Source organism: Zonotrichia leucophrys, chromosome 15 (genome assembly GCF_028769735.1).
Source record: "Zonotrichia leucophrys gambelii isolate GWCS_2022_RI chromosome 15, RI_Zleu_2.0, whole genome shotgun sequence".
Taxonomy (NCBI): Eukaryota; Metazoa; Chordata; class Aves; order Passeriformes; family Passerellidae; genus Zonotrichia; species Zonotrichia leucophrys.
This window is the reverse complement of record NC_088185.1, coordinates 7,735,203-7,752,059: the sequence shown is the minus strand read 5'-3', so window position 1 is coordinate 7,752,059 and position 16,857 is coordinate 7,735,203. Positions and strand designations below refer to the sequence as shown.

The window sequence follows — 16,857 nt, the reverse complement described above, 5'->3', positions numbered from 1 at the left end:
ACAGCAACGGTAGCAACTGAAACCTTGACACTAAACTCCTAATAAAATCCAAATACCCACTATTTCTTACTTTTTGGGGGATACACATTTGGCTCCATTTTGACTTTTGTGTCCTTTATGTTGACTTGTTTTAAGGTTTGTTTTATTTGGATTTATTATTTGGATACATTGCAACTCTGACATGTGACTTCCCTTAAAATTTTCACAGGCAGCCAAGCAAAGATCTTAAGCACAGAAAGATGGCACTCAACTTACATTCCTTCCAAGTCCTTCAGACCACATAGCACACATGAGCTGAGACACACATGAGCTGTGGTTTTTCTTCAGCTTGATTCTTGCTTTTATTCTATTAACTCAAATGCAACATTCAGGGCTAAGCTGAATACTTAGAGGAACACAAACAAGAAACAAACATTTATTTTACCTTTTCCAAAATATGGAATTTCCCTTCTATTAAATCAGTGCATCATTTGAAATAGTTGAGCCCACTGAAAAGGCCACTCTGGAGACCTTAGCGGGGGAAGAGGTGACATTTTCAATTTGCATCAAATCTTGGGCAAGAAGAGCTCATATACTCTGGTATTTGCCATTAGATGTGTAGGGAAGAGTAGGAAGCCAGCCATCAAAGACCTCTGGATTCTAATAACCTTGCTCATTTTACCCCTGTATCATTAGCACCAAGAGAAAACTTTCCCAGCAAATCAGAACAGCATCCTAGGCACCTCCACCACTACTGTTCAGGCATATTCAGATATGTTACATATTCCAAAAAATTGTCATTGCACCCATTGCTTTGCAAAAATTACTGACATGATAGAATTTTCCTTTCCTTTGCTATAAGTCTAAAACTACCACAGCCTCTCCAATTTCTGCCTTAAGAGCTCAACTCTACAGGAGCAGTAACATCAGCTCTCTCCCTTCTCTTGGGCAAAGATTTTTCACAGATCCACAAATGGGGTTGAGGAAACCCAGCAAATTACTTTGCTTAGAGAGCCAGAGGTAACTTAGCTACAAATTCTCCATAAAAGCTTAAAATTAGCCACACCAGGGAAAATGTCCACCAAGCCCAGCACTCTGTGTTCAGAAGCCAGCACTGGATAAGTCCCTAAGGATCTGTGCAATGGTGTGCCCACAATGCTTCTTCCTAAAATAATCTTCCAACTCCAAAGAAATTACAGATCTGCCTTCTTGAATCAGGGGCCCTCAATGGACTTTCTTCTATAAATCCAATGAGCCATTTCTGAAATTCATAATTCAATAACCCCTACACAGAGATCCACTGCTCAGCCATGCACTCTGTGAGGAACCTCCTACTCCATGGATCTGTACCAGCTGTTTGTTACTTTAACACAATTAATTCTTGAGCAGAAGGGCAGTGAATGAAAATCACTCAACACTGATCCCTTTTCTGCCACTCACAAGTGTTCATCATGTCCCAGCCCAATGACCCCACTCCTTGCCCAAAGAGTCCTGCTCTGCTTGTACAAAGGGGGTCACACTTCTGATCATTCTGGTCACTCCAAGCCACCTTCAGCTCTCCTCTATTTTATTACATGAATGGGAACTGACATTGACAACCATGTGTTCAAACACAAACCATCCATGTCTTTACATAGCAGGATAACAATTTATTTTTAGGTTTTTCCTAATAAATTTAAATTTAAAACCCCAGCATGAATTTGGGGTCCAATCAAATAAGCACTGAGTAGATTTTCATAAATGGTTATAATCCTAAAAATACAGACCTCAGTAAAAGCTGTCAGGTCACAGGGCATTATTTTATACATGAAGTTTAAAGAGGGTATGGACTTTGCACCCAGGAAAGGCAGCAGTAATAAATGGAGCCCTGGACAACAAAGTTTCCTACACAGCTCAACTGTGATCCAGGAAGGGATCTTATTCCACAGGTAAGTAATGATACACAATGATCTGCCCAGTACCTAAAGTTCAATTACTAATTTCAAAAAAATAAAAAAAAAAGGTAAAGAACAAATGAAGTGGTCACAGGACAGACAGCATTGCCAGGGTGCTCTTTCCTCCAGGGTACCACTACCAACTCTAACAGGTTAAAGCTGTAACAATTGTTCCATACCCCTTGTGATTTACAAACTGAGCACAGATACTGGGTTTTTCTTCACTTCCTTCAATTTCTCAAAATAATGAAGAAGAAGCCATTATTTGATAGCAATCACCTCCTTCCCTGGGTCCATGTCTTTATCAGATTATGTTGTTTGTTCCTGCTGAAACAAGCCAAAAGGCACAAGGGCCCTGCTTCAAAGTGACTGAAGCTTTCCCATGCTCCTAATTGGAGATGTGCTGAGTTTCCCAACAGCAATGATGCACCAAAACAAAATGTGATATTTAAGCAGCAACACTAAAATCTAACACACTGTGTTTTAAGACATTCTGACCTCTTGCAATAATTTCTAAAAAAAGATAAGCTTAAGTTATTGAAGCTCCCAGAATCACATTGCAGGAGGAGGCAAATCAGGTTCATTAAAAACAGAACACCTTATGATATACCAGATGTCCTGTGGGCTTATTTGTTTAAAGAACCCAAATATGCATTATGTACTTAAAGAAATACTGATAATGAAACAAGCCTGGAACAAAAAGATCTAAGTAAGATAACTGAAACCCAAGGAGAAGGTCCCATAAAAAAATACACCAGTGAAGAATAAAAGCAATTTTAAACATTGCATCATTTTTGTTTGTTGCTTAACTTTATACAATAATCAATCAAATATAAGAAGAGTCTTAGGTGAATTTCTACCTCAAAATGAATGAATTTCTATTCAATTTGCCTCCAGCCCATCTAATATATAACATTCAACGTGACTCACAATTCAATTCAAATATTTACATTCCACCATTACAGCTTGGAGAGATAAACTCCATGCCTATATTTAAACAACAGCAGGCTCCAGTTTCCACAAGCTGTTATACATGAGCAGCACCTTGGGGCTTGCAAGGGTTTCTTGGAACAGCAAGGGACTTCCTTTCCCACAGGGAGCAGTGTTTGCCTGCCTGAGTTGTCTTTAAGCACCTGGGCTCTCAAACCCTGAGTGCTGAGTGTGTTCAGGCAGCTGCTGGATGCATGGTGCACGTGCATGGGTACTGAAAGCAACACTGGGAAAGAGAAGCCAATCCCAGCACTTGTATCTTACAGTCATCTGCTCTCACCCCCACCATTAGACTGCACTTCTGAATATTCCTCCTTGCTCTAAGTCAAAGACACATGGAAGAGAAGAACACAACAATAATGAGAATTTCATGCAAAATCTAATAAATCTACATTAAGGGCATGAAAAGCTTATGGAAAATGCATCTGAGCAAGAAATAATTCCAATAAGCACTCAGAAAAAGTGACATGAAGAACTCCAAGGCAAAAAGCTGTAGAGCCAAAATGTGCTGAAGCGCTTTTACTGTAAGCACGCAGCATCTGGGCTGTGCAGCACACAATTCCCAGGTGTGCTGATTTCCTGGCTACAACACTCACTTCTAGTGTCTATTATCTCCTGGAGAATGTATGCCTGGAAGCATCATTCTAGTCCATTCAGTAAAACAAAACTCCCAAAACTGAGTGGGAAGAGGCTGAACTACAGCAGCTGGATCTGGAGTGTGGAAGAGGCAGCTCTGCTGTCAGGAGTCACAAACAAGAACAGGGAGGCAGCCCCGTGTGTCTGTGCAGAAATCAAAGGAACAGGAATCATCACAGAGTCTCCAGCACAGAGTGTGAATTCTGGAGAGGTTTCAGAGCCCAGAGGAAGGCCCAGGAGGGGTGATGGAGACTCCTGGCAGGCAGTGATGCCTGGAGGACCCGGAACCTGGGCTCGTCACAAGAGGCTGACTGAACTCACCGGTTTTTATCCTGCCCTCCCTGCCCCAAGGACAGCAATGTGTGACTGTCACACAGCCCTGCACACCTCTGCAGCCCTCAGAGCACCTCACAAATGGAGCTGGTGGCAAATGTCTGTTTTGCAGGTGGTGAAATGACGATGGAGTGCCTTGGCCAAACTCATCCCAAAAGGTCAGTGGCAGAAATGGGAATAAAATTCAGGACCATCAAGGCCCTGTGTAGTGCATTATCCATCATCACAGGGCTCTGTAAATGAAGCCCTGCTTGGCTGAAGCCTGTGCTCTGCAATGGTTGGATGTTTTCTAAATTGCTACAGATTTCAAATATATACCCATAGCAAAAGCTGCACCCATTAAAAAACTAAGGAAAGAAGTTACAGAGATGAAGATGTAAATGCTACATTTGTTTAGAGTAACCAAGCAGAAATGTAAAAAACATCTCAAATGAAGCACTTCCACATTTTTTTTCTGTTCTGTACAACCTTTGGTTACAAGGTTGAGTCCATCTGCTGCCTATAGAGTCCCTGGAGAGCAGGCCAAGTAAAGATGCACATGAATGACAACTCGAGGCTTAAATTGCTATCAACATTTGCAGCATGAACACAAAGAACACAAAGCATGCAGAAAGGCAGCTGTAAAGTTCTACCTGGGGTTTTAACTCAAAGCACACTTTTCCAACTAAAATAACCTGGTCTTAGTTTTACTCTAGATACCAATCAGCTACATGAGCCCAGGTAATGCCATTTATACACTGACAGAGTATAAAATTTGCAGTTGAAATAAAGTTGCACCCATGAATCTGAGGGCAAAACTTGCATAAACAGAAGTGAGCTCTTTGTGTCAGGTTTCTTGTCACTGGAAGTTCATCCTAAGCAGTGTAAACATGACATAAACTCTGGTGCTGTCCTGCATTAGCCACACAAGGAAAGTACAAAGCATTCTGTCAATATCAACACCTCACTCTGAGCTGTTTTAGCTCACACATCACTTCAACATCACCAGAGGACTGGCAGACAGGATACTACATAAATTCAGGGAGTTGTTTTGAAAGAACTGCTGGGAGAAACTTTTCCCTCCGTGGAGAACGATAGCACAGCTCAGTGCATTGGAGGATTTTTAATGCTGTACTTGTGTCAGCAATGTGAGAGCCGGGCGGTCAGTGCAGGGCATGGATACCGACTCATCCTGCCGGGACACTCATCCCGAGGGGACCTCGGCCCCTGCACGGGCTGTTCTCCATTCAAACTCTCCCCGCACTTCCACCAGCACGGAGCGGCCCCGAATCAGCTCCGCGTTCCCTCAGAGCCCGCAGCCGTCCCGCAGAGCCCGGGAGCGGCGGTGCCGGGCTGTCCCCATCGCACACTCCGTGCCGGGCTGTCCCCAGCGCACACCGGGAGCCGTGCCGGGCGGGCCGGGTCCCCTCCAGCCCCTTCCCGGGGACCGAGCTGTCCCCATGCCGCCCTCGGGAACCCGCCCGGCTCCAGAGCCCAGGCTCCGCTCCCGCTCCCGTCCGCCCGCACGGACTTGTTGCTGCCGCTGCCCCCACCCGCAGCGGCCGCTTTCGGGCCGGCGGAGCTCCGGCACCCGCGGCCGCCCCGGGAGCGCCGGCAGCGGCCCGAGGCTCCGCCCGCCCCGCGCCCCCCGCGTGTGCCGCCCGCCCGTTCCCCCGCCGCACCTGCCCGGCCGGCCCGCGGCACCTGCTGCCCCGCCGGCCCGCGGCACCTGCTGCCCGGCCGGCCCTCACCATTGTGGTTGACCCAGGTCGGCTTCAGCAGCTTCATTGTTCCCCGCCCGGGGCCCCCGCCGGCCTCCGCCCTCGGGACCCCAGGGCGGCTCCGCCCGGGCTGCCTCCGCGGCCGCGGCGCTCAGCGGCGGCCGGCCACCATGGGCCCGCGCCCGGCGCCGCAGTGCCCGCGCCCCCGGCCGGCCCGAGCCGCCTCAGCGCCGCTCCATGTCCCGGTGCCGCCGCCGCCCCGCCGCATCCCCCGCCCGGCGCCGCCGGCGATCCGGCACCGCCGGAACTCGGCGCCTGGCAACCGCCTAACCGGCCCGGCGGGAAACAGCGCCCCCGACCCCGCCGTTCCCCCGCTAGGCTCCGCCCGCCCTGCAGCGCGCACGGGCGCCCCCTGCCGGGCGGAGCGGGGCGGGGCGGGGCGGGCGCTCCTCGTAGGGCGCCCCCCGGAACGTTTGTGCTCCGGAACGGGGAAAGCGGGGTCGGAGCGCGGCCGGCAGGGGCGCGGCGCACGCGGGGCCATGTGGGCGGTGGCGGCGGCGGCGCGGGGGCTCGGCGGGGCCGGGCTCAGGTAGGGCTGGGACCGCGCTCCGGGACCGCGCACCGGGACCTGCCCCTGCCCCGGGACCGCGGGGAGGGAGTCGGGGAAGCGGCCCTTAGCGGCAGGGCCTGCCCAGCCCGCTCCCGCCCATTCCTGGGGCTGGGCCTGCACCTGCAGAAGTCGGTGCCTTGGCACCCGGGCCGGTTCGTCCTCCCGTGACAGCCGCAGAGATGCGACAGTCGGCATCGCCCTCCTGGTCTGAACGGCGGTGGTCTGACCTCTCCCATACCAGCTCCTCTGAGGGGTCATTGTCAGAGCTTAAAACTAAAACTGCTCTAACCTATCCAAAACCCGCATCTCTGTCACCCCTCGGTTACCCAGCTCAAGAGTTCGAGGTCATCTCTAGGCAAACGCTGTGTCCTGCCGTGAATGAAGTGGCCAGAGATGGTTCAAATCTCATCACTGTAAAATGTTAATAACAAGCAGCTCTTGTGCAGAATCAAGGACACCCGAGTCAGTTCCTCCTCAATTCTTGTGTTGCTTTTCCTCCTGCAGCTCCTGGCTGCCCCAGAGGGTCCCGCTCCGAGGGAATCACTGGCAGAGCTCATTGCTGGGGTTCAGGACATCCCTCCCTGTGAGGTGAGTGCAGCTTTCTTGGAGTCACACAGAAGTGTTCTCCTCCACTGGGGGAACAGAAATTTTCCCAAGTCCACATTTAACCTTTTAACTGTACGCGTTTAACTCTCTATATGCCAGAGCAGTTGGGAACTGTTGGCCCCTTGTGGAGAGTTCAGAGGTGATACAGTTACCACTTTGTGCTTGTGGGTAGCACAACCACAGCTGGAAATGTTGGGATTTATGCCGTGCTCCAGAATTCCCTGCTGGGCAACACCAGGGAAAGCCTGGCTGAACCAGAAACGCTTGGCTGTGAAGGCAGAGGCAGCCCATGTGTATTTCTGTGCCACATTTCAGTGTCTTTGTTTTGTTTTGATGCAGCTTGACTTAAAATACCCAGGTAGCTCTTAGGAGAGGGACTGTTTATTTAGTCTGCCAGGCAGGAATGAGGGTCAATTTGTGTTTGTGGAGTGTGCAGTGATATCTCAGATCTGCATGGAGATGTAATATCTACAGCCTGAACTTGGCTCCAAATGCAGAAATTTCAGAAGCATGTATAAAACCACTTGAAGTCTTCTTTAATGTGAAATAAGAGGAATATTTGTTCAAGGCCAGGTTGGATGGGGCTTGGAGCAACCTGGTCTAGTGAAAGGTTTCCCTGCCCATGGCAGGAGGTTAGAACTACATGAGATTTAAGATCCTTTCCAGCACAAGCCATTTGTATGATAAACCTGCTAGGCTGCACTCTGAGCCAGTTAAAACAACTCTAATTCAATTTTTTTTGTGGAACTTCCCCAGGTCATTCTGATGTTCAGCACAAAATTGCTTTTCCCAGGCAGTTACAGTTCTCTCTGCAGAAAATCTCAGCAGAAATGTCACTGGAAATTACATTACTTGAATAAAGCTAATGGCTGGAACTTGTGTCAGGGACAAAACAGTGGAAAAGAAAGTGAATGTTGCTGGTGTTGAATTAAAGGACAAAATATCTTTTCATTTACTGTTTCCCTTGCAGAGCACAACCAAAGAAGAAAAAGAAAGTGGATGTGAAGAAAGAGCAAGCACAGAAAGAGCGTATGAAGAAAAAGCTTAAAAAGTTGGAAAAAGCTGCCCCAGAACTGATTCCAATTGAGGATTTTATAACCCCACTGAAGTACACAGAGAGCGACAGGTCAGTAGGTCTGCCTTTCACCTGCACTCACAGAGAATTTCTCCTTCTGCACAACTGCAACACAGTGCCAGCTTTGGTACAAAACCTTACCCACCTCCATCAGGACAAAAATGTGCAAAGGAAATATTTGTTCTTGCTAAAAATAATGAAAAACAGTGCATTTCCTGTTAGAGTGACTGGAAGACCTCACAGACTGACTAAATTATTTGTGAATTCAGTGTATTCTCTGGGTTTGGAGGGGGGGTTTTGCCTGGTGGTGGGATTTTGGGATTTTTGGTTTTGGCATTTTGTTTTTCTTAGCCTGGTCTTTGGAGTCAGGCTGTTTCTCCATTACAGTGTCACCCTTCTCTTCATCAGGGTGCGAAGTCTTCCCGCTCTTTCTCCTGAAGAGTCTGAAAGAAGAGTTTTACTTCTGAAGAAGTGGTGTTTGTTTAAGCAGAAACAAGATGAGGCAGAAAAGAAAGCAATTCAAGTCCTGGTAGAATCTCAGCAGGAGGCTCTGAGGGAGCTGCAGCTGGAATCCGAGGAGCTGTACCAGGCAGCAATCCTGAGGGACGAGGGGCTCTTCCCCTTCGAGAGGGAGGGACCCAGTTACACCCCTCCCCTTCCTGGCTACGATCCCCCCGAGGGGAAATGCATCGACATCACCAAGGTGTACACACAGTGACAGGGGAGCTCCTGCTTCAGTGCCAGGAGGTGCTCAGTGACTGGAGGAAGAATGGAGTAATAAACAATTTTTCCTGCAGGTTACAACACTGCAGGATGTGACTGTAAAGAAATAAATGAAGTATCTCTGTGTTTTAATGACTATCCACCTAGCAAAGCTACACCACCTTACATAGTAATAAAACCAATTTTTTTAAATTTTCTCATATTGCCATGTAACTGTTGCAACTATGTTTCTGTGGTTTGCCCCAATACAAACCAGATCTCTCTCTGCATTCGTTTAAACCTTTATTTTTGAGTAGTTCTGAATAGTCCCACAACACACAGCACCACTGGAGAGCAGTTCCAGGGTGTGCAGCCCACAGGTGAGAAGCTCTTCAACCACCACAACCCTGATTCTGGGAAATGTCTTTAAATGCCAGTGCTAGGGATTGTCCTGAGCCAGCAAGAAAGAGTCCCACCTTGTTTTTTCCCCCCCCATTTGGCAGGCCTGGGGTGGGTACCTTGTTCCAGAAGTGCTCATGCCAGCTGGTAGGGCAAGAGGCCTTCATAGCTAGAGCATGTATGCATTAATTGAAAAGTGCCTGCTGAAATGAAATCCTGCTATGTAAGTCAACACTAAAAGACCACAACCAAATTAAGCACTTCAAATCTCCCTTTAAAAATATTCAGTGTTTAAATAAAATTTCAGAATTTTTGAGTAAGTGCTAAAGTATTGTACGGCAGAGGTACAGTTGAATAACTTCAAGATGATGCAGAAGGGAAAAAAAAAAGCATAATTCTGAATTGTGTATTATGTTAATGACCAAACACAGAAAACAGTCTTGTTAATTTGATTTGTCATGGTCAAGTGGTAGATACCAGTCAGATGGTGGGCTCTTCCTGAGCTTCCACACTGGAGCATATTTCTGTTTTTCCATAACTCGAGCTCTTTCACTCTTGCACAAAGCTTCCTGAAATACAGGAAAAAAAATATTTCAGTAATAGTGTTGGATGTTCCACTCATACCGTGCTGATTTCCTGCTGTGAACATCTGAGATAAAAGAAGAAATAAAAAATTATCATGCTTAAGCAGAAGGACTAAATGTTATCTAAGTAAGCCAGAACATACGTTTTTAACTAAATAATATTTTATTTTGCCTCTGGCTCCTAAGTTATAAAGGAAACTCGCCAGAAGCTGTCCTGGCCGGCGGGAGGGAGGAGCTGGGCTGGAGCCTGCGCTGCAGGGCTGGGGGTGTCCAGTGCCCGCGGGGCTGGGGCCAGGGGCTTTTCCAGACACACCAGCGATGCCTTTGCTCTGTAAGGTGGCTGATTTCCCTTTTAGGAAGGAAATGTCATAGTAACAGAAACAAGAGCGTTTACAGCTGAAAACTGAAAATTCTCCCTGGTTCCTTCACTGGATTTTAAGACAACCCGACCCACCTCCGGCATTTCCAAACCCTCCCCAACGGCCGCGGCTGCGGGGCTTCAGTGCCAGCAGCCCCGGGAGGCCGGGACCGGGACCAGGAGCGGGGCCGGGGCCGGTACCTGCGCGGCGGGGGAGCGGTCCCTCTCCCAGGCTCGGCAGGCCTCGTAGTCCTCCCGCCAGCGGCCGCACTCCGGCAGCTCCCCGTGCGCGTAGTAGTGGTGGAAGGCGTGGCGCAGCCCGCGGCAATGCTTCCACTCCCCCCAGTAATCCTCGCACGAGCGCGGCGGCTGCGGACGGACATGGCCGGGCTGAGCCGAGTCCGGCCGGGCTGAACCGAGTCCCGCCACCCGCCCGACCCCGATCCCGGTGCTCCCCGGCCCCGCTCCCGCTCACCCTCCAGGAGCTGCCCGTGCCCTCCATGCTGCCCCCGCCGCCAGTGCTCACCGCGCCTACAGCGGCATCCGCGGCCAATGGGGAGGAGCGGCATAGAACGGCCCCGGCCCGGCAGCCAATGGCGAGGGGCGGCTCTGTCCCGGCAGCCAATGGCGAGGAGCGGCACACAGCGGCCCCGGCCCGGCAGCCAATGGCGAGGGGCGGCTCTGTTCCGGCAGCCAATGGCGAGGGGCGGCTCTGTCCCGGCAGCCAATGGCGAGGGGCGGCACACAGCGGCCCCGGCCCGGCAGCCAATGGCTGCGCGGCTGGCGCACGGGACCAGCGCAGGCCGCAAGCTCGGGCGCTGCCCGGGGAGGCGCTGGGGTCGCCCCGCAGCCCCCGGCCGGTCCGAAAATCCCCCGGCCCTCGGTCGGTCCCAAATCACCACACGGGCACGCAGCTGGGAACGAGGAACTTTACTCGGGCTCGCAGGAGAGCGCAGGGTTGCACCCCGGTACGCTCGCCGGCAGACGAGAGGGCGCACAGGACACGCTCGCACCATTCCAAAGCGGCTCCGGGCAGTGCAGATGGGTCCCTCCTCTCCCTACATGTGCCAAGAGATTGCTACGCTACGTTATAGTATCTGAACTATTCAAAGGCATGTTATTAATTATAAATATAAAAAGCAGTTACAGGGGGTTTGCTTAGAATGATTAATAACCCAACACCTGAAGCTAAGCTCAAAGAGACTCCCTGCACTAAAATCCTAAACACCAAAGTCACCCTTCATTTGCACCACACCAAAAAGCTGATCTGAAATTGTGGCAAAATACATATAAAGGAAGGAAAATACCAAGCACAGAGCAACATGAGATCATCACCACTCAGGAGATGTGGGGAAGATGTAGTCTAAGAACCAGACCCTTAGTAAGGTAGGGCTTGTTAGCTTTGCTTCTCAGGTTTACCACAGATCTGTGTTCCCCTCTCTACAACACATACAAAAAGCTTCTTCCAAATTCCCAGAACTGACAGCTCCAGCTCTAAACATGAAACCAAAACACGTATTAAGTGCTCCTGTGTTGTAAAACGATCTCTCAACTGCAATTATTAAGATCCAAGATGCTGCAACTGTTATTTTATTTTCCCCCTAACTAGCTGAAGGTACCACAGCTTAGGGCTTTCTTCCTTTCTTGCGCAGGGACTGCCCCTCTCCTGAAAAGGCAATAAAGCGGCTTCCAGACTCATCCTGGGAAAAGAAAGGGAAAAAAGGTTTTACCTCTTGGCTCACTGCTTGTGTGTGATGAAAGCTGAACAATTGTTAGCAAGAATACTCCATCAGAGCAGCCACTGACTGTAGACATTTCACATCCCTAATCTAGATAAAAATCACTTTCCTCCTGAAAATAAAGTAGCAGCATTTTGGTGACCTTTCAGCCAGCTGGCTGAATAAACTGACAGCAGGCCAATCTCTTGCCATCAGTAACAAGGACATCAGAGGCTGCTTCATGTGACTCAAACATTTTAAACTACTGCCACTTATTAAAGAAAGCATGCTGTAAAAAAAACAAGGGGAAAGAGAGAGGGACCACAAACTTGGATCTTAGTTCTAATGTCCTGATTCTGTGCAAAACTGGGGAGGATTCAGCTTTATTTACCTCTTCCACCTTCTTGACCAGTGGACGTGAATTCCTAATGAACGTGATTCTACCGATCTTGAAGTCATAGTTGGGAATTCCTCTGGAAAAGAAGCATAAAAATATTATGTTTATATACTGTTGAATCTGACACAGAGAGACCTCTTCTGTGTCTGTCAGTGTAACACCAACACTGACTGCATTTTCATTTCTAAATAATTCCAGAGTTAAACCACTGAATTATTTTCTGAAGAAGCAAATAATCAAATACTGGAGTTGTTGTGGAAGGTTTGCCATAGGCATGTTTCCATCAGCCTGTGGATAAGAAAGTCTATTTTCTAAGGCAAACTCATGACAAAATGAGTTTGTTTATATTGCAGGAGCAGGGAAAAAACCAAACTCTGCCCAAACACTGATCCTGCACTGGTTTACAAGTGAATGATGCAGACATACCTTCGGATGTCCCCTGGTTTAATTGGTGAGGGACTGGGCTCCACACCTTTCTTCTTGCCATCCAATCTGTTCCCAGATCCAGAGAATGCCTGTGGACACAAAGCCAGTTTTAACTGAACTCCTGGCATTTGAAAGCACACTGCACAAGGATGTTTTATCTGTAAAATCTTACAGCAATTTTTATTTAGTTTTTCAATTCAGCATGCTTCTTTTTGGTACATAGAAGCTGATGAATTGTGGGTGTAGGGGTCTGTCTCAGTCTCCCATCTGCCCTTTGCAGAGAGGGCCGTGCTGCACCTGGCTGTAATTACACAAAACAGTCCCAGGCACTTGCCAGTTAAATAACAAGCATCTCTAAGAACAGGTACCAATATTTTGCAGTTGTTCAGCACAACTTTCCCTCACCATTTTACAGCATTCAGAAACCAGCAGAAACAGGGCACTTACACGAAATCCTATATCGCTCACATATCCACTGTGGTCTGTCTCCACATCCTGAGAGGGAAAAAGCAAATTCATTTTGTCTCTGTTCTCACATGCACATGACATGAAAACAGTTCCAAGTATTTCTGACCAAACAAAACTTCAGAACAATCACTCTCCCAAAACATCAATTGGTAAACAGCAGTCCCCTAAATAACACATGCAAAAGCTTCTGGTAAGCAAAATTTCCCCCTAGGAACTTGTTTAAATAAAAAAATGTATGTTGGCACTTCCCCTACAATCAATAGTGACTTCTAGGGAATGCATTTTGGAAGAACAAAAGTTTAACATACTGCAGACTCTTCATGTTGTGCACTTCTTTCTGGTTCTTTGTATCCCAAAGGAGCATCAAAATCCACCTATTTACACAAGAAGCATGAAAAAAAAACTATGATTAATATTTTTCTTTAAATCATAAGCTTTATACTACTATTCTTCAAAACTCCATGAACAATTATCACTACATTTGATCTAAAGAGAACTAAGGTTTGGTTGTTAAACATTTTAACTCAGAAGTAAAAAAGACCAAGCCTCCTAGAAATTAACCTTAGCATGAAATGGAAACAGAGCAGTAAAACAGCTCCACAATATCACTGGAGTGTGAGTAAAGACAAGGCTATTAAATAAAACTCAGATGAAACATGCCAAAGCTAAACATTAAATTCTGGGCTCTGCAGTCACCTGATGTACATGAAGTGCCAATGAGGATCACAGATGGGGTTACCAAGGCACCTGAGCACTCCCAAGTGAGTCCTTGTCTCAGGGACTGCACCTTTCTTGCAGCACCAGCTGGGCTGGGTGTGCAGAGCTGTCACTGCTCAGGTGCCCTCTCCTCTGGGGGGACACAGCCAGGGCAGACTTTCCCCATCAGCCCTGACTTACGTTCATGTCACACTCTATGATGGACACAGCCTTATCTGGTTTGGTCTCCATCACCCGAAGCTCATAGATCTGAAACAGACAGAGACATTTGAAGATTGCACTGTGTGTAAGGAAAGCTCATCTAAACCTTTCCCTCCAGACCTGAAGGAAGTATTCCTTAGGTGGAGGACTCGATACTGCAGAGTCTTTAGAGAATTGAAAAGCAAAAGTTTTTAACTTAGAAGCCAGAGAACCCATTACTGCACCTTGCTGCACTTACTATACTTTAATCTGCATTTTTGAAAACAAATTCTGAATTTAGGATAAATTCCTTCCTTTGACTTGTAAAACTTTCAACAGCATTTTTTTTCTTGTGAGTCCAAAGAAACATAAACAGCAGCTCAGAAAAAGACTTAGCTGACTCCTTTTTCCCTCCAATAGAAAGCCAACTGTGAAATCTGTCATGTGGGATTACTTGTCCAAACACTGCACAGCTCTGGGTCGATTGTTTTAGTACCAACATCCAACAACTGAACTTAGTCTACAGCCCTCAACCCTACACTGTACCTTTTCATTGTAGTTGATGGCAATCACATCCCCAGTAGTTAGACAGGCAAAGTTCCTCAATGCATTTTCCAGTCTTTGGAGTATGTTAAGATGAAATATTTGTTTTCAGCAAAACATCAAAGCCTTAAAGTCATCATACATTTTAAGCCAACACCCCTCCTTCTTCAGAGCACACTTTGTACCAACAGTTGACCACATCTCTGTACATGAGCTCCCCATCCCTTTTGTTTGCAGAAGGAGCAGCAGTGGCCATGGACTACAGGCAGTGTATGAGCCACACATGAAAAGCTCGCTCTGTTTGATATTCCAATTTGGAAGAATTTTTTTTCCCCTTATTCCATAATTGAATAGGAAGGATACACAGCTTTGGGATTGGTGATGTCAAGAAAATCTGGACTTTGTGGCTGGAATTTTGAGTAAGTAGCAACTTGCAGATTCACACTCTCCACTTGCACCAGGCCTCCTTCTTCGAGCAGCAAATTCTGCATCATCTGCAAGAATGGAAACAAACACACAAAGCCCCATCAATGTGTCTGATGTTTTCAAATCTCTCTCCTGTACATATCAGCTCTTGTGTATATTCAATTTCAGGAAGAACAGTCAGGTGCATGTCAAAAGCAGTCTGCTTTGCTAAGTTAAATTTCTGCAGAAGGGAGCCTGAGCCAGAACTGAAGGCTGTAGTAGAACATGACCAGCAGAGACAGGCACAGGAAACATTCCACCTCCTTATTATTAAACTTGGCAACTTGCTAATCCTACTTTTCAGGTTCTGACAGTCCAGCATGAGGCAGCTCACCCAGTGTGGAAGGTAACAGATGCCCTCATCAGCCACAAACTCCAGCACTCCACAGTGAGTCATTCTGTCTGAGTTCTTGTTGGTCAGCTTGAACAGCATGGGGTAAGTAATATTAAGGCGGCCTAGTGAGAAAGGAGAAAAGAGTTTTGTTTGTTAAAAGCCCCTAGCACATTTTTGAAGTTTTCAGAGATCAAACATCAGCAAGAGAATGGGGCAGACCACAGGAGAGGATTCCCCTCACACCAGTATCCCAACTGCTCAAAGCTACAGAGAAAGCAGGTACACAGATCCAGGGTGTCATTGCATTCAGGACTTTAAATGCTCAGGGAGCCCAACACTTCAGATGGCTGTGCTTGAAGGTAGACAAGACCCATGAATTCTGACAGAGAAAATACCTTCAAAATCCATTTTTAAACTAATTATTATCACAGTATCTATTTGTGTCTTAAATAGATAACTAAAATACTGTGGTATTTGCCTACACACTTGCTCCTATTTCTGATATTGTTACTCCAGAATAAAGTATTCACTTACTGAGTTGATCCAAAGCTGATGGTGGCATAATTACTGCAGAAATGAATAAGAGTGTAAAATTAGGAAAAGTACATCCATACAAGAGTACATAACACACAATTTTACTCTTTCTTTCTCTAAAATCTCTTTCAAAAAAAGGGCAGCTCCTAAAATATGAAAATCCAGTTTTAGACAGTTCAGTAGAATCAGTCATGACAAATATCTTGCTATGTGGAGATTTCAGAATTATAATCAGGGAAAAATAAAAGAGAAGACAAGTTTTACATTACTTTTACTTAAGAAAATTTTTCCCAAAGCTAATTTTATTTGTTAGGGCTCACAGGTGCTCTTCAATCCATACCAACTCAAAACAACATAGCATCATTCAGACAGCCTGAAAATTAAGTTGGCCAATCTTTTACTTTCTTTATACAAATTAAATGAAATGCAACACGGTGGGGAGGAGAAACTCCTTAATCATAAACTTCCATGGCTCACACTAGATATAAGATTGTAACAAGAAACTTTATGGAAGAAGTCTCTCTCCTTGTAATACTCATAAACCCCGACTCACTTGGTAAACACTTTTAATTACCGAGCAATGCAAGGGAACATGACTCATCCTCCTTCCTCAGAGCCCGACCCAAGCTGCTGAGCACTCTGTCACCGTGTTTTCAATGTTCCCGCTGCCTCGGCCAAAAGCTGCGATACTCGACACTATTCACAAACACTCTGCCAACAGTTTATTAGTCAAAATAAAACATGCACATACTCTTCCCGCCTTTCTCCACATCTGACCTGTCATTAGGTCCGGCAAGCATGGATACCGAGAAGCAGCGGTACTGGGTTGAAAAACGGTTCTGGAACACCCGGGGGATGGGGTGGTCAAACATATTAAAGGAGAACTAGAGAGGAAAAACAACACAGAGAAGAACGCGACCATCAGTATCTACAGCACACCGAGTGTCACCGCACCCACTGAGGGCTCCTGAAGTGACCCGGCCCCTCCCCGGCGGCCCCCGCTCTCACCATGGCTGCGGCGGCGGCGGGCGCTCGCTCGGGGCGGCCGGGCCGGGCCGGGCCGGGCCAGCGCCGCTCGTTCGCCTCACGGGCTGGGCTGGGCCCCACCCACGGCCCCGCCCCTCCCAGCGTGCCGCGCGCGCCGCCCGCCCACCCGGCCATTGCGGGTG

At 47.5% G+C, this 16,857-nt stretch overlaps 4 protein-coding genes across 5 annotated transcripts in view; 1 reads left to right on the top strand and 3 right to left on the bottom strand.

Annotated features, from left to right (window-relative positions):
* The window catches only part of LOC135454578 (protein HIRA), a 32,348-nt gene extending 26,505 nt beyond the window's left edge, over window positions 1–5,843 (bottom strand). Inside the window, exon 1 of one of the 2 annotated variants that reach the window (XM_064726842.1) lies at window positions 5,534–5,843. In XM_064726842.1, the coding sequence (XP_064582912.1) occupies window positions 5,534–5,639 (106 nt within the window). In that variant the 5' untranslated portion in view covers window positions 5,640–5,843. The remainder of the gene's footprint in view (window positions 1–5,533) is intronic. The other variant, XM_064726843.1, reaches the window with a different exon arrangement.
* Window positions 5,844–6,087: 244 nt separating this feature from the next.
* On the top strand, window positions 6,088–8,788 carry MRPL40 (mitochondrial ribosomal protein L40). Its single transcript, XM_064726688.1, has 4 exons — window positions 6,088–6,161; window positions 6,687–6,770; window positions 7,759–7,914; window positions 8,272–8,788. The coding sequence occupies exons 1-4, from the start codon at window positions 6,112–6,114 to the stop codon at window positions 8,579–8,581; spliced, it is 600 nt and encodes a 199-aa protein (XP_064582758.1). The 5' UTR covers window positions 6,088–6,111; the 3' UTR covers window positions 8,582–8,788.
* Window positions 8,789–8,855: 67 nt separating this feature from the next.
* C15H22orf39 (chromosome 15 C22orf39 homolog) lies at window positions 8,856–10,801 on the bottom strand (the record flags this gene model as incomplete). The annotated part of the gene is made up of 3 exons (XM_064727230.1): window positions 8,856–9,533; window positions 10,108–10,275; window positions 10,433–10,801. Coding segments are annotated over 3 exons (663 nt in total), but the record flags the coding sequence as incomplete, so codon positions are not given.
* Window positions 10,802–10,821: 20 nt separating this feature from the next.
* Window positions 10,822–16,855, bottom strand: UFD1 (ubiquitin recognition factor in ER associated degradation 1). Its single transcript, XM_064726687.1, has 12 exons — window positions 16,697–16,855; window positions 16,440–16,572; window positions 15,689–15,721; window positions 15,155–15,276; window positions 14,719–14,849; window positions 14,359–14,431; window positions 13,813–13,881; window positions 13,224–13,289; window positions 12,895–12,942; window positions 12,448–12,536; window positions 12,016–12,097; window positions 10,822–11,606 (listed from the first exon to the last, which is right to left on the bottom strand). The coding sequence occupies exons 1-12, from the start codon at window positions 16,847–16,849 to the stop codon at window positions 11,532–11,534; spliced, it is 1,074 nt and encodes a 357-aa protein (XP_064582757.1). The 5' UTR covers window positions 16,850–16,855; the 3' UTR covers window positions 10,822–11,531.
* Between the last annotated feature and the right edge of the window lie 2 nt (window positions 16,856–16,857).

Coding starts and splice junctions, on each gene's coding strand:
- MRPL40 (XM_064726688.1), top strand. CDS start 6,112: ATGTGGGCGGTGGCGGCGGCGGCGCGGGGGCTCGGCGGGGCCGGGCTC. Junction 6,162..6,686: donor CTCGGCGGGGCCGGGCTCAG/GTAGGGCTGGGA, acceptor TTCCTCCTGCAG/CTCCTGGCTGCCCCAGAGGG. Junction 6,771..7,758: donor AGGACATCCCTCCCTGTGAG/GTGAGTGCAGCT, acceptor TTTCCCTTGCAG/AGCACAACCAAAGAAGAAAA.
- UFD1 (XM_064726687.1), bottom strand. CDS start 16,849: ATGGCCGGGTGGGCGGGCGGCGCGCGCGGCACGCTGGGAGGGGCGGGG. Junction 15,722..16,439: donor TGTGGAGAAAGGCGGGAAGA/GTATGTGCATGT, acceptor TCATTTCTGCAG/TAATTATGCCACCATCAGCT. Junction 13,882..14,358: donor CCATCAACTACAATGAAAAG/GTACAGTGTAGG, acceptor TGTCTGTTTCAG/ATCTATGAGCTTCGGGTGAT.